The following is a 16,405-nucleotide window of genomic DNA, read 5'->3' as shown; positions in this document are numbered from 1 at the left end:
CCCCTGACGACGGGACACCCCTGTTCCAGCCCAGGGTGGTCACGGTCGCCCCGGGCTGACGGGACACCCCTGTTCAGGCCCGGGATGGTCATGGTCACCCCGGGCAGACGGGACACCCCTGTTCAGGCCCTGGAGTGGTCACGGTCACCCCGGGCCGACGGGACACAACGGGCCGCCCCTGCTCAGGCCCGGCGCAGCCTCGGCCCGGCTCCGCAGCGCCCCCCGCGGCCGCCGCGGGCAGCGCCGCGCTCGCCGCTCCCCTCCCCCGCGCGGCCGCCCCGCGCGCGCACGCCGCCCCTTCGGAAAAGGGAAAAAAAAAAGCAGCCGCTGCTTCCCCGCTTTATATACCCTGCTAAAAATAGCCTGCCGCCGGGCCGGCCAATCAGGAGGGGGCGAATTTCGAATCGGGCCAATGGCGGGAGCCGTCACGGCCGGGCTCGGTCACGCCAGGAGGAGCCGCGATGTCTGCCGCGCGGCGATTGGGCGGCTCTGACGTCATCGGCACGCGGGTCGCGGGGCGCGCGGCGGGGATTGGGCGGCGGCGGCGGGCGGCGCGCCGGGATCACGCGGGGCGGGGGCGGGCGCGGGGGCGGGGCGGCGGCGCGGCCGGGCAGAGCTTTGAATAGGGAAGTTTTGCGGGGGGCTCCGCTCGCAGAGTCCGCGCCGTGTTTGCAAATATTGGGGCCGCTCCTGCGCCAGGTCCGCCGGCCGCGGGAGGGGGGACAGCCGCGCGCCCGCCCCGGGAGACGTCCTGCCCTGCTGTGCGATTAAACTTTGCATGAAACTTTGGGTCTTTTTTCCTCCCCGAGCTCCTCAAGGAATTAATATATATCTCTATATATACAATTTTTTTTTTCTTTTTTTCATCTCTGGAGGAAGGGGGGGGGGGACTTGGAAACTGAGAGCAGAGGTTGACACCCCCCCGCACACACCCCGCAACCCCTGCACATAAAGGAGGCATCTGTATTTTTGGTAACCAGCACTGACTTTGTTGTTGCAACTTGAGACATGGATGTTCTCCCAATGTGCAGCATCTTCCAGGAACTCCAGATTGTGCACGACACGGGTTACTTCTCAGCCTTGCCGTCCCTGGAGGAATATTGGCAACAGGTAAACGAGGATGTCGATGTTGTTGTTGTTGTCGGGGATTTTTTTTAAGCCGTATTAAAGGATAAGCGGATTTAAGAAAGAAAAAGACAAAAAAAAAAAAAAAAGGCAAAAAAAAAAAAATCAAGCCCAAGTGTCAGCGAGGAGTTTGGGGAGAATTCAGCACAAATGTGTAGCGGTGTTTTGAAGCAGGTGTTTCGGCTGTGAGCAGACGGCTGTCTGGGGGGCACAGTCCCGAGGCGGATGGAAGGAGCTGCGCATCCCCGTCTCTGCCTGTTTACCGCCGGCGCTGTCAGCGCCCGCGGCCGCCCCGCTCCGCAGCCGCGCGGAGCCGCCGCTCGCTCCACACCGAGTCCTGGCAAAAGTTTTGCGCTTGTACCCGGTCCAGACTCCACAGCTGGGTCTTGTCATCCGAGCTCCCTGCCTTGGCCAAGGGCTGCTTTGCGCCCTGTGCTGTGGGTTTATGTTTTTGGTTTTTTTTTTTTTTCCCTGCTGGGTTTTTTTTTTTGTTGTTGTTGTTTTGTTTAATATTTTTTTTCCTGCAAATGTATGCTATTATTGTTTTTGTTCCTGGCGAAGACAGGGAAAAAGCCCTCCAGGAGTGTCGGCACACACGTCTGTGTGTGTGCATGTGTATGTACATGTACGGAGCGTGGCTGCTCCCAGCGCAGGGAGCTTTGTGAGCCCGTGAGTTGTCAGTCATATGACAGCGATCCCCTTGTGCTAATTGCCGTGGCCGGGAAGGGAGAAGAATGGAGGCTTCTTCCCTTTAATGGACATATTTTTTTGCCCATTTTTTTTCCCTCCTTCCTGTCTTTGCTGCGATCCAAGCAGCGGGATGGCAGGGTCTGACAGCCCCGCGGGGCTCGGGGGAGCGGGTCCGCCGCTCAGCCCCGCCGCCGGATCGGATACCTGCTGGCTTTGCAGAAGGACGAAGGAGCCTTTCCCAGAAGGTTGAAATGCAAAGTGTTACAACCTTCACATGCTTACTAATTGTATGCAATGACTTTATTTTTTTTTTTTTCCTCCCCTCTCCCTCCCCCCTCTCCCCTTTCAGAGCGGCAGCTCCATAGTACGTGATTGAAATGGAGCTAAGTAGTTTCCTTCAGGCATTCGGGCTCTTGGCGAAGCGCCAGCGCTCGTTCCCAGTAGCCTTCAGAGGCATTTAAACTCGGAGAGCTTCACTCTGCTCCCCATTACTAATCTACCTAATGAGGAATTTAAATTAGCCGGGAATATGAAAGTTTAACAAGATCTTAATAAATGCTTTTTTTGCTTGTTTTCACGGAAAATCAAAGCACTATTGTACCATCCCTGTAGAAACACTTCTTGTTTTTAAAAGCACTGCAACCCAGTTCCCTAATTATAGACAAAGATATAAATACCGTGTGCAACAGTGGGTTTGGTTTTTGGGGGTTGTTTGTGGTTCTGATTTTTCTGTCCAGTTTTTGCCTACACTCCGAGCCTGACCAGAGCATGTGACCCAGTTTACTGGAGCGGTGCTGGGGGAGAAAGGAGGCGGCTCTGCTCATGGGCAGATGGAAAGGGGCTGTGAGGGGAATGAATGTATGGCATTTGGGACCGGCTTTTGCTACCGGGCTTGGAAAAGATGATCTTGCTAAAATAAGTAGTGTTTGGTTTGGAAACTTGGTGTGTCCGTTTTCTGCGTAAAGCTTCCATATGGATCATTTCCTATAGTGGAAAGAATGATCCCTAAACATCAGCTTGTTGCCATAACAGTTCACGTTCTTCTTTTTTTTTTTCCTTTTTTTTTTTTTTTTTTTCTGTTCTCTGAAAGGTGGCTAGAAAGTCAGCAGGGTGAAATGAAATTGAAACCCACAGTTTCACCCATTTAGGGTGGTTTTGTTTTTTGTTTTGTTTTCTTTCATGGAGTCAAGGAAATGTGGTTGGGGGGAAGTTGTCCATGTACTGTTACATGTACATTTGCAGAGTACTTTCTTGGCAAATGGTCATGGTTTTAAAAGGAAGTCTCCTTTGGCATTTCGTGAAAGAAAGAAAGAGATGACTCATACAGTTGCACTCTTGGCCAGTAGATAAAGTTCTTGTTCATTGTGGGACTCCCAGCAGGACCTCAGAGTAATTTCCCATTTTGCATCCTATAGAACAGGACATTTCTATTCTGGAACTTTTTTCCTCCTCTCTCCTCTGTTGTTGGAGTTCTCCATGTTCCTCTGAACATGCATGGGAGCAGTTTGAATTATGTGCTGTGCATGCCAGTGAGCTTGGAAATGACATTCTTTGAAAGTCGAGTGTTCTGTGTTCTCATGCACAGGAAATGGGAGGATGTCTGCTGCTCCATTGATGTCCCCAGAAGACAGGCCGGCAGCTCTGCAGCCATGCTGAAATGTGGCTTTGTTTTCTAACACAGGGTTTGGGTTTTATCTGGGTGTCAGAGCACATTGTGTTCAGTTGGGTCTTTTCAGCCTCGTGTTTGTGTGAGAGAGATACAAAACAACTTGAAATTAGTCAAGGTGCAAGAGCAAAGTGTAGTTTTATGTTGTGGTTCTCTATGGTCCTTTTCAACATCAGCCTGCTGAAAACACAGATTTTATGATGAGAGTGATGATAATTTAACTGAGTCATTAGAATGCTATTTTGGAAACCAAAGCTGACTTGCACCTTCAGCTGTGTGTTTGAACTGTTGCCCAGGTCTCAAAAACTGATTTCTTTTCATCGTAACAGTCACCTAGTTACGGCTTGAGGAGCCTTTAATTTGTTTTGAACCTAGAAACCTCAAATCGAACGTACTACATTCCTGCATGCTTTTTGAAGTGTAAAATAATTTGGTTATTTTTAAGCAGGCCTGTAACTTTTCTCTTTTTTTCTTCCTTCTCTTTCACATAGACATGTTTGGAGCTGGAACGGTATCTTCAGAGTGAACCCTGTTATGTTTCTGCATCTGAAATCAAATTTGATAGCCAAGAGGATCTCTGGACCAAAATTATTCTGGCACGTGAGAAAAAGGAGGAATCTGAACTGAAGAACACATGTGTCCCAAAAGAGGACAATCTTGCCAGTCAGAACTTAGAGACCAACAGTTTGAATTCTGACGTGAGCAGCGAGTCTTCAGACAGCTCTGAGGAGCTCTCACCCACGACAAAGTTTACCTCTGACCCTATAAGTGATGTTTTAGCCAGTTCAGGAAACTTGAGTTCATCTGTCACTTCCACTCCCCCTTCGTCTCCCGAGCTGAGCAAGGAGCCTTCTTCCCAGATATGGAATTGTACGCCGGGTGAGTTGCATTCACCAGGGAAAATCCGTACCGGTACCACTGGAAAGACTGCAGAAAAAGGTACACCCTCCAATGGTGACACCTCGCCAGATGGCAGAAGGCGTGTTCACAGGTGTCACTTTAACGGTTGCAGGAAAGTTTACACCAAAAGTTCACATCTGAAAGCACATCAGCGCACTCATACAGGTTAGTAACCCTATGCTTATTAAGACCTGGCAGCTACTGTAGGGAATACCCCGTGGTGGTGGTGGTGTCACAGCATTACTCAATCACTGGGTGGTAGCCCAGGTTTGGAGAGATGATGTAAGAGTAGCAGAGGCTTAGCATGGACAACATCACTTCCTCATTCTCTTCATGAGCCAGGCCACTTGCTGGTGGATTAGGCTGCTGTCAGAGCAAATAGGAGGCACTCGTCTAAGCAGGCAGTAGCTGGGAAGCTGCAGCAGCACGTGGTCTTCAGGAGCAAAGGTCCAGCCCAAATAGGTGCCAGGTCTTTCTTAACAATTATTTTTAAAGCAAAACTGAACAAGGACTTTTTTGAAAAAAAAAAAAAAGGGAATGTAGCTCTAAAAATCAGTCGGATCACTAAATACTGTAAGAACTTTTTATGCTTCAGTCCACATCGGGTCTATTTCATCAGACATACCAAGGCCTTGATTATATTAAGTATGGCTATATTTGTAACTCATTTAACATTTAACATGTGCCATCGTTATCAGCAAAAAATCTTGGAAAGCCACAGTGTTTTGTTGTCCTCCTGACACATCTGCCCAATTAGACTTAAAAATGTATGATCCACTATATAATTTGATCCCAAATTACTGAGCAACAGCATTTTATTTTTATGAAACCTGAACTAAAAATAACTATCCTGTGTAGTATTGGGAAAGAAAGTGAGGAAGCTAGACACTTCAGGGCTTTTATAAATATTTTATGCTTGAAGTAGCCTGCTGATGTGCTTGTTTGAGCTTTATTATTTGACATCTCTTTATGACAGCAGTTAGATGTGTAGAGCCGTGCCTTGGCTCAGTTGTTATGGCTTAATGTGAGAAACTGGCATGGTGTTCTTGGTGTACCAATCCAAACACCTATATGGATGGTTGGCTTTTTTATATTTTTCCCCCCTAAGGTGTGGGAAAGAGAATTCAGGAAAAAGAGTCTATTTTGACTTATTAGCTCAACATTTTGTGGCTTTTATGGGAAGTCTGAGCAAGCTCAGATGTTCCCATTGTTGCAGAGAAGTCAGATAAAACAGGATTATTTCAAAAGAAAAAAAAAACAATTTCCCCTGAAACTGTGGTTGTTGAGCAGACATAAATAGCTTCCAGGCTCAGAAGTATTGCAGAACTGGTGCTCTGGTGCTGTCTGGTTGAGAACGTTGCTGTGAATGGAAGTGGTATTTCTTGAATGCTGAAATAGCAGTGTTCAAAGTGGTATGCAGGCTTTTCCAAGAATAAGTGGCTCAGCAGAAAGGAGGTTGCATGTTATGCAGATGACTTAGTGACAGAGGACTTTGATGCAATACAGTAGCCTAATTGCATTTTGGAGCCTAGCTGTGCTGTCTTTAATCACCTTTGTGAAGTGAATGGTACCTGTTTGGGAGTAAGCCTGCCATTACAGATGAACAGGAATAGTAGAGGGCTGGATTCCTTTGTTTCCTGGGAGCCTGTTTATTCACTCTTTATTATTATTATTTTTCGTGAGAATGAGATTATTCGATGTGCTGTTGCAGCAAGACAAGTAGGAATCATGTGGATGAATTTTGTGAGCCTTCTTTGCTTGCGTGTTCTGAGGCATTCAGATAGGTAAAATAAAATTGCCTGTCTTTGGAGGAGTGAAGGAGGTTTACATAGAAAATGATAGCACCTGTCTTTGAATGAAGTCATGACTAACATGTAATCTGCTTTCTTTGTAGGGGAAAAGCCTTACAGATGTTCATGGGAAGGGTGTGAGTGGCGTTTTGCAAGAAGTGATGAATTAACCAGACACTTCAGAAAGCACACTGGTGCCAAGCCTTTTAAATGTAGTCACTGTGACAGGTATGTGGTTGAAATGCACCCTTTTAAATAGTTATTTTTAATGCTTGTTGGAAAGCCAGTCTAGGCTGCTTTTCGCTTGTGTAGGAATTCCTTGGGAACACAACAGTGTCTGGTAGATTTAAGGAAACTATTGCATATTTAGGCTAGAAAAACCCTTCCATTTTACAAACCGTAGGGAAGTGGTTTGTAGCCTGGTCTCGCAGATGAATGTTGAGAAGTCTGCAGTGTTACCACCAATCTGCAGAGCTCCTGGTTGCCCACAGACACCTTGAGTACTCCCATGTATCCTGGGAATGCCAAGTGCCTCCTCTGCCAGCTGTGTTTTGGAGCAGCAGAGCCAGGGGAGGTGCCTCAGCCCCGCGCGCTGCGTTGCGTGTCGCGTTCGGCGGCCGCGGGCTAACGCGCAGCCTCGCTCTTGCCTTGCAGGTGTTTTTCCAGGTCTGACCACCTGGCCCTTCACATGAAGAGACACCTCTGAGTGGGTCAAGAGGTGAATCCTGCGGGCTAAGAGGCGTCAAGGTTGAAGAGCCTTGAGCGGAGGGATGCGTGTTCCAGCCAAAGCATGCCATTTTGCACCCTACCCAGTTGCCTCCAGGACCTCACTTCCTTGAAGGTCTTTTGAGGGCTAATAAGTCATGTAAGAACGGCATAGCAACCGCGGTGCGTGATGTTTGGGGTTTCCTGGACTCATACACTGGTATCTAACCTTCTGAGTGGCTCCTAAGCCTTTGCCGTGAGCATGTGCACTGAGAATGTTAATGATTGGGCGACTGTATGCGATGAGGATCTCTTGATGACTGTATGCTGAGGCACATTTTTTTTCTTGTGGTTGTTTTATAACTGTAAGAGAAAAAAAATAGTCTGAATGTCTTGTATGTGAGGAATATCTTGTGAGATGGGACGACCACCAATCATTTCCAAGGGGTGGGGGGAGGGGTGTCTGCACCTTTTCAGAGGGAAAACCTGAGAGGGGGAAAGGGGGGAATAAAGAGAGTCAGGATGCCAGAATGGAAATGGGGAAACCTCCCTGTTCCTGTGTGAGAGGAGCTTTAGGTGTCTGGTGCAGCTATTAAACGTGCAATGTGTCAAGTAGCTTGTTTTACTTGCTACAGAGCTCATTTGTAATCCATTGTATAAGCTGTGTATTTACAAATGTAACACAACTATAACTTTTCATTATAATACAAAGGTTATTGCATGGTTCTGGGGAACTATATGCTTTTCCATTCTTTAATCAGGACTGCAGTTTTGATTCCAGTTAAGAGCAGCTAAAATACAATTGGTCTAATGTTACATAATGTATGGAACATGAATAATTTTTTTGTTGGGTGGATAAAACCACTATTGGTTAGAAACTGATTTTTCTCATGCAGCTAATTTTTCTCTTATTTATGCCTTGAGGACTAACTTCTGGTTTTCTAGCTGTTAATGCACTGTTGACCTTAATAATGGTGCCTTATGCAAGTGACCTTCTCTTGCAGGGGGTCTTATACAGGGGTATGGGTGATGCATGCTTTATTAAGGCTCTCTTTTCACCTGGCATTGTACTGTATCAAATGTATAATATGAGGGGAAAAAAAGGTTACTTCCAGGGTCCTCCTTCACAAAGACAAATATAGAGAAAAGTCATTCATGTCAGTACAGTATTTGTTTAACTTAGACAATTTGACTGTGTTACAGTATAATGCATATGCCAATTGAATACCTGACCAGTTCTGCCACCTTGAGACTTTTTTTATATTGACCTTGCACAACAACTGTGTATATACACACCCCAACTGTACTTAATATGTCAAGTTTTCATACATATTAAAGATACAGAAGTATTAAAAGATGTATTTGCTTAAAAGGCACAAGTTTCACATCTATATATCTAGCTATCTGTTGGTCATACAGAAAGAAACTATATTACTTTTTTTTTAAAAGTGGGCAGAAAAATAATTGTGTATGTATATTTGTGTGTACAGTCTGTGTATGTGTGTATATATATAGATAATATATAAATATTTTTTTTAAAAGGAAAAGAATTAGAACACATAGCTAGAAAATGCCACAGCCCATCAAAATATTCCCTCTTCTCCCTTCCTCCCTGTAATATGGTCATTAAGGAGACAAAGAAATGAAAGATACAGTTAATTAAAATCTAGCATTTTTAGAGGCTTTACCTTTAGCTTAATGGTATGCTAAAGGCTTTGTTGGCATTCAGTCCTTCTCAGACTGCTGACTGTGTTTTGTAGTTATTAGGTTGTCTGGAATAGCGTATCTGTGGCCATTTAAGAATGATATGAACTGAATTTTGGCATGCTAAAAGAATATTAGCTGTGTGCAGAAGAAGTGCACTCGGGTTTTGGCCTTCCAGCTTGCTGGAGGACCTGTGAGTGAGCTAGTCGTTGTGGTGGTTAAGCTCTAATTTTACATAGTTCAGCTGAAATAAAGACTGTTTTTTCCTAGAGTAGGGATAGTCTGTCCAAAACCAGTTTTGTTTTGTTATGTTTTTTTTTAAACCAGCTCACTACAGTTGATGCAATGAAACATGTGACCTGTTTCTTTTACTATTAATTATCAGTCTTGCTTACTCTGCTAATATTTTGGTATATCTTCCTGGAAATGTATGTAGATAAGTGGTTTAAAAAAAGTATATGCAAGTGATCTGGTTCTATGGAACACAAAGGCTTAAATCATTCTCATTTCACTTTTGGTTTAAATTGCCTGAAATGCACTTTTTTTTTCTTCCCCTAAACAGAAAAAAAAAATCCAGAAAATTAATTTCTATTTACAATTGGGTTTTGTTGTATTTTTAACTCCTTGTTTGCATTGTCCTTGGCTTAGCCGTAATTCTTATAAACAAGAAATTAAAAAAAAAATTAAACAAACCAACCCCATAAAAACAAAAACAAAAAAAAAAAAACTTGCACTGGCTTGTCTCAATTGTGAAATACCATCAGACTTGTGTGGATGGGGTGGGGCTGTGTGCCATATGTCAAATGCCTGTAATTTTCTTAATAAGCAAGTACATTTTGTTCAGGTGATAACTGAGCCTCAATCAAGCTGAAAAATAAAAAAATAAAACATTTTTGCTTGAAATTTAAGAAGAAAAAGTTTCTATTAGTGAAATTTCTTTTTTGTTTTTGAAGCACCCTGTTATCTAAAGAATCTCTTTGTAAGATTTTTGTAAAAATTTTGTTTTACAAGATTTTATTTGAAATTGTTTTTTGCAAGATTGTTATATTTCTGTATGAATGTATTTTTTATTGGAATAACATAAAAAGAAATTCTTATCAGCATCATGTGTCTGTTTTCATCTTTCTTCTCTCCAAGTCCTGCACATCAAACAATGTCAGGGACTGTGTTGCTGCTTTGTCTTGGGTCACGCCTGGTCATGGGTGTGAACACCTTTGGGTCAGGTCACTTTGTGGAAGACAAGCCCTTTTGGGAAAATCGTTTTGGCAGTAGAAAGTAGGAGTTCTTCCATATCTGAAGAGCTGCTCTTGACTCACCATTTGCCTCAGCGGAATAAATAGTTAATGTGATTGTTACTGCAAGACTGCACCTTCATTTCCAATCGTTTGTTCTGGAGAGGTGAATGCACACAGGACGAGTTTGGCTTGTGGGAAAGGAGGTTCAGTGGGCATTCCAAGGGAAGGACAAAGCCAGAAAGGTGCTGGCTGGGCTGGAGGCGCCTGCCCTTGGCACAGCTGCTGAGCGTGGGCCTTGGAGCTGCCTGGTCCATGGGGAAGCAAGCCCAAAACCCCGAGGTGCAGCTGTGAGAAGGAGAGCTTGGAAGGGACAGCATGAGATGTGCCTCCTCCAGACACACATCTGAGGCTGCTGTGGGGCTGACCTGACCCACATGCTGGTGGTGACCTTCAACCTGCCAAACACCACCTCTCTGAACCACATTCTTTGTGAGCAATGGCTCTTCAAAGCATGCCTGGCATGTACCCTGGCTCGAGACCCATGCAGAACTTGTTTGATGTTTCCTTGTGGCTCCCGCTTCACTCATGCTGGTGTTAAAAGTCCCTCGAGCATCAAGTGAAAACAGTGGCAAAATGGCAAAGTTGTATGCTGAGAAACTGTCTTTGAGCATGTGAATTCAGTTTGTGTTAACATATAATGGATTTAGATGATTTAGAACTGGTCTAAAATTATACAAAAGAACTGAAATTAACAGAGACTGAGGCAGAAGCAATGTGCAAAAGGGACCCTTGCCACCTTCTCTAGTCAGCCCTGCAGTGGGCTGGTAAATGGACATAATGCCTGCATTAGGCATGGCAGAAATGGCAATTTAGGCAAATTAATGATCTGCAATGGGAGGGGTACATTAAATTTTACCACTGGCATATCTCATACAATGGAACACAAGTGTCTTCCGGGAAACTTAGTTAAAGTTGCAATAGAAACAGAAAAGGCTACTGAGGTTTAGGGATTGAGATATTTTGCCTCCTCATGAAGAAATGGAAATATTTTTAAAGAACTGAGCTTGACCTTCCTGGAGATTCTCCACCCAAAATGTTCAATGGGTGTGTAATATAGAACAAGGATTGGCAAATTTTTCCTGTTTATTTGGTGTGTGTCATCTTGGGCTGTGTCATACGCTACCTTAAAAAAAAAAAAAAGAAAAAGCCTGAAAATTCTTTATTGAGGATGTTATTGAGATTCCACTTTTTTTTTTTTTTTAGTTCTCAGATTGTACTGCAAAAACAGCAGTGTGTGCAAAAAAAGAGACTACTGACAGCTATTGGGCAACAAGAAAACTACAAAGCAGAAAGCAATAGTACATTTCAACATGCACATCTTTTGCAGGTTTGCTTAATTCTGGATTTTGAAATGCAGAGCAGAGGGCAAGAGATGTACTTGAGGGTGAAGAAGTCAGGCTCCTAAGGTATGGATAGTAGCCTCTGCAAGTTCCAACAGCTTCAACTGAGGTTAGAAAGGTGAAGAGGAGGAGAGAGCCTGTGAGCCAACACGTTTGCACAGAGGTTAGATATGGCATGTTTGTGCAACCATCAAGATGAAACAGTTAAAATCCCAAAACAACCCATTTGGATGTTTGTTTTGGAGGGTTTTTTATCCTCTTGGGTGTGAAAAATCCAAGCATTCAAGTGGTCAGTGCAAGTAGAGCATATCACAGTTTACCAGCTTATTTGAACAACTGCGTATTATAAATACAGCGTGACTTTGAAGTTCACAATAGAAAAGTGATTGTTGTTTTATTAAATTGGATGTCCATATTGTTTTGAAGTTACTGACTGTCTGCCCTCCAAACCATATTACAATTTGAAATAAACTGAAATAAACCCTGGAATTGTTAGGCCTGTTAAGACATGTTGAAAACAAGCTGTATTTTATTCTTTCATCTTTAGGAGTTGTTCATGGTATCTCTACCTTTGTGTCCAACTTTTACCTCTTCCATTCTTCTCAACTACTTGGGCATTTGTTCTTTATTTTCTTTAATTGCTCTGAAAGCTCTGAGGAATAAAAAACAACCTCTGTAAATCACACAAATAGCAGCAGCAAAACTAGAAACAAGAAGGAAGAACACTGTGGCAATTGTTTCAAAAAGTAGCTGAGTGTTCCTTTATGTAGCACCAGAAGAATAGGTGACCTCACATATTTACACAATTTGATAAGAGGAAAGCTTCATGGTCCATCCATTGGAGGTCTCTTCAGCCTTGTCTGGATAGTGGAGTTCAGGTAGACTGAAACAATAAGGGAGCTCTAACTGCATGAGATTTTTGTGGGGGGACACAAGCAAAAAAGATTTCCTCTCACATTTTAAAGAATGAAAAGCATAGTATTTCCTCCTTGTTCCTCCATTTCTTCAGAAATTCCTTGGAGAAAAAATGGCTTAGATAGAAAATCTCTGCACTATTTCTTCCTCAAGCTTTTGTAGATTTGTTCCCTCTGGTAGCACTGGTTTATGAACTCAGCAACAATACCAGTTATTTCTGGTGACAAGAGGTTACCAAGCAGCTCATACTTCCCCAGAAGTCTGCCTGCTTTTGCCTCATCAACTGGGATTGTGTAGCCAAGAGGCATTAACAGGTACTTCTGAAATAAAGCCTCTGACATGGCAAGAAGCTCTGCTGAGATTATACAGTCCAAGGCAATGGTATCTTTATATTTTTTCCCTTTAGCTCTTTTACCTCTACACTTGCTGTTTCATCCCTTATTCATGGTCCTTGGATATATGGCATTTATTTTTGATCAAACCTGTAGCAATACTGTCTCATAACCATTTGAGCTCTTACATTTAAGGGAGAATGAGCAGACAGAGTATTGCTTTTGCACACAGGTCTACAGAGGTTTAATCAGTCTAGGATTCATTGGAGCTACCCTGGGAAATAAGGGTTTGCAGGTCCATGCATTAATATTGTGAGGCATTGGTCAAAAGCTCATTTAAGTCAAGGAGAAATTCCTCACTGAATTTGACTTGCCCCAGACAGTCATTTTTTTCATAGAGCTGAACCTGAGGAGAAAGTACATGTGAAATCCATTCAAACACAAATTTTCATTCAATGACATTTATGACTATATTTTGTCCATTTCCTGTTGAACATTTGATAGCTGGAGTTCACAAGTACAAGCATTGCAAAGATGATTTTTTTAAAATAGATGTGTGATTTTTTTCCCCCCTGAAATTTATTTTTGATTGCAGGCTGATGATAAGCCCTGTAATTTGTTTTGCAGTTTCACTTACACAACAGCTACATAATGATTTCGTAAGTTATAGCAGTGACTATTTTGAACTGCAGTGGTTTCAATCAGAATGCTTCATGAAGTATTAGCTCAGAAATTATTAACTGGAGAAATTAAATGGATTTGCAGGATATCACAAAAAACAAAGGTAGCCTACTGGCTTTTATAAAAAAAAAAAAAATTGCTGCATCAGATACAAGCCAGTACATTTTGTTAAAATGGAGAGAAACTATCCATAATTTGCAATTGAGGCTACAGATCGGTCGTGTTCTTGAAGTATAGGTTTATAATTTGTCACAGGAAAATAACTCCATAAAGCAAAACCACTGAGGTGTTTTAAGATGATCTATTATGTGGAGGTGTCTAGTACAGCCATTTTGGATTGGTTCATGATAGGAAACAGATGGTATATATGTTTATGTTTAACATTTAAGGAGGTATAGAAAGCAATTGGGAGGTGATGTATTTTGTTAATGGGCAAGTAAAGCCTCATATGTACAGTTAAAATAGGATGTAAAAAACAAGCAACATTTTTTCAGCACAAATGAGGCAATGAAACAACAGCTTAAGTAGATTTATTTGACTTGTTTCACTTTAAATAATTTTAATGAGAAATTCTCTAAATGTTTTTGAGCGGAGATAGAAAGTAATCTGGTAACCACATGTCTCGATGTATGCCAAGCTGTTCTTTAACAGCACTTTCTTTCAATACAATATAAATTTAGCTGGAATTAGCGTTGCTGAATATTAGTCCCTCAGTGCCTCACTTGCTAAACCTCCATATTTTTTTTATTGCCTCTGTGCATTTCAGAAGTAGAGTGTGTGGTCATTCTGGACAAAGGGAAATTATCTAATGGGGCTGGGGGAGGCAATGTATTGGTGAATTCTGTAGCGAACCGCTCAGTAATAATTCAGGAATGTTGCAGATCTACACTGGATACAGTAATATATTTTTCTTGTAATGTGCTGCCTTTTGGATTTGATACTGAATATATCAAAAATCTAGTTATGCATGCAAAGCTGTATTTTTCTGAGTTTTATGTACTTCACCTTACACATGCAGTAGTATGTTTTTTCATTTATAAGATTTATCCTCGAACACGCTCCAATATGACTAATACTCATTTCCAAGCTCTGCTAGGCAAGTTGCTCAGTCTTCTGGGCTTTACTTATTTGTTTTTGCTAAGTATGAAGAGGACATTGAGGGCAACTGGATTTTAGTAGATCCTCACTGTAATTAATTATTCATCAGCGGTAGAAGTATTAGCAGCAGCAGTCAGACATGCAGAGGAGGCTGAGATCTTGCTGTTGTGAACCTACAGGAAGAGAGAGGCTCTTCCATGCAGATTCTGCCTAATTAGGCCATGACACATTTAGAATTACCCACATCCTAAGAGAGAGAATGTAGTTTTACAACCTGTCCTGATCTCAGCATTTTTCCTTTTTCTGGTCAGACAGATAACCCTGGCGATGTTATAATATCCATATTATAATTCCATTCGGCCCCCCTGTCTGTCACAGATGGATTAATTCTAGATTCATTCTCACCAGGATTCTTCCTCATGCAGAACATGGGGTTTCAATGCATTTTAGTAGGCATTTTTAGGTGGGACCTTGTAATGCTTACACCTGCCTCACATAATTGGGTTATTTCTTATTTCATTTTTTTTTTCTCTTTGTAACCACTTCCTTCTGGCAATAACTTTGGTATGTTCTACCAGTGACTTTTCTACAAATGATTTAACTCTACTGATATTTCTTCTTAATTTGAAAAAAATTGTTCAGAATTAATCTTTTATCCCATACATAGAAAAGAGTAAATAAGAGACGTAATAATGTTATAGTATTAATGGGATTTTAGCCTTGGTAGGAAATAGATGCATTATTCATAAGGATTGATGGTCTTTAGTGTCCCAACAGCCCCTTGTGAGGCTTTGGAGGTATTAGACTGGTCACTGGAGAGAAAGTTGCTCTAATGCTCAATAAGCTAGACTAAAAATATCGCTAGAATTATGAAGCAAAAAACTAATCAAATCCTAAATATAAATGCGATGATACAAATCCATCCCCTAGTTATCTCCAGAAACCACCCTGCCTCAAAGGGTTGTCAGTGACTTGTCCCTTATTATCTTTAATCAGGCAGAAGAGAGAGGCACTGAACGCCACAGTGGGTCTGTATAACGAGGCGCTGCAGGTGAAATCCACAGTCTGCGCCTCCCGCTATCCGTGTGCTGCCAGCCGGCCCCGGCTCCGCCAGCCAGGCAAAGGGCAGCGAGGAGACAAAGGGATGCAGTGTTTGCACTGTGCCTCTCAAGTCCTCTGTAGCTTCTCCTAATTTCCATCCCCAAAGTCCAGACCGCAGATGCTTCACCAGGCAAAACCAGCCTGGATGACTGTAGGTAAAAATTATGTGGTAACACGCAACAAAGAAGCTGACTAAAGGAGATTTCTGCAGTAAGGTTTCCAGCACTTACACAGATGGGATCTACCCAGACTCTGGTCTCTGTGCTCCGTGACAGGACATTATTTATCTTAATTATAATGGGTAACTTTAAAACAAAGGAGGAAAAAAAAAGGAGTGTGTATTCTCTCATGTATTCAAGCAGATTAAGCATTACAGTTAGAATATTTGTCAGAGAATCTAAAACTGCTAGCCACCAAACAAATATAACCATGTAATTTGATATTAACAAATATCTTTTTCATTAGACATTAAGTATCTTGGAATAATGATGAGGTCAGACTCATGTGTTTGGCCAGGAGAGAGAACATTCATAAAAGAGCTGTGGGATACAGCTGCTTTTGGCAAAAGGGCAGCACCCAAAGTCTGCTCAAGTAGTTCAACGCAAAGCAGATTTAAGCCTCAATTCTGACATGAGGTCTGTGCAAACACCCTTCTGACCCTCACCTGCTGTCCCATGAGACACCCCAAACCGTACAGGACTGCTTTGGAGCACCCCAAAGGACAGGGGCCATCTCTGATAAGGGATGTGACATCCTAGACGGATAATGTCCTCAGCCAAGGTCTGGGGTACACCAGGATCCTGAAGGTGATAAACTGAAGTGGGGAGAGTGAGTCAAGCTTCAGGAAGAATGTAGATATTTGTGGTACTGGTGCTTGAAAGCACAAATTAGAGCATGGGTGCTGAGACAAAACCTTCAGCCTTCATCCAGTAGAACTTGGCTTTTGTCACTGTTTGGTAAGAGGTGCTCAGCTTTATGCCTGCCTAGATACCCTTTACCAGAAAAGGAAGCAGAACTCCCATACACTTTGCTATGTCCTTTAGACCCATGACATGTAAGTTTG

At 42.7% G+C, this 16,405-nt stretch overlaps 1 protein-coding gene across 3 annotated transcripts; it reads left to right on the top strand.

Annotated features, from left to right (window-relative positions):
* Positions 1-576: 576 nt before the first annotated feature.
* Positions 577-9,683, top strand: KLF6 (KLF transcription factor 6). Of its 3 annotated transcripts, none has more exons than XM_072925335.1 (4): positions 577-1,110; positions 3,973-4,360; positions 6,276-6,399; positions 6,826-9,683. In XM_072925335.1, exons 1-4 carry the CDS (start codon positions 1,009-1,011, stop codon positions 6,875-6,877), a joined length of 666 nt encoding a protein of 221 aa, XP_072781436.1. In that variant the 5' UTR covers positions 577-1,008; the 3' UTR covers positions 6,878-9,683. The 3 variants fall into 3 exon arrangements, with proteins under 3 accessions (XP_072781436.1, XP_012426869.1, XP_072781435.1); XM_012571415.5 differs by having other exon boundaries at positions 579-1,110; positions 3,973-4,546; XM_072925334.1 differs by lacking the exon at positions 577-1,110 and adding an exon at positions 1,710-2,102 and having other exon boundaries at positions 3,973-4,546.
* The last annotated feature ends 6,722 nt before the right edge of the window (positions 9,684-16,405 follow it).

Source organism: Taeniopygia guttata, chromosome 2, assembly GCF_048771995.1.
Source record: "Taeniopygia guttata chromosome 2, bTaeGut7.mat, whole genome shotgun sequence".
NCBI classification, from domain to species: Eukaryota; Metazoa; Chordata; class Aves; order Passeriformes; family Estrildidae; genus Taeniopygia; species Taeniopygia guttata.
The sequence above is the reverse complement of the archived record's forward strand: the minus strand, read 5'-3'. Positions and strand labels throughout refer to the sequence as shown.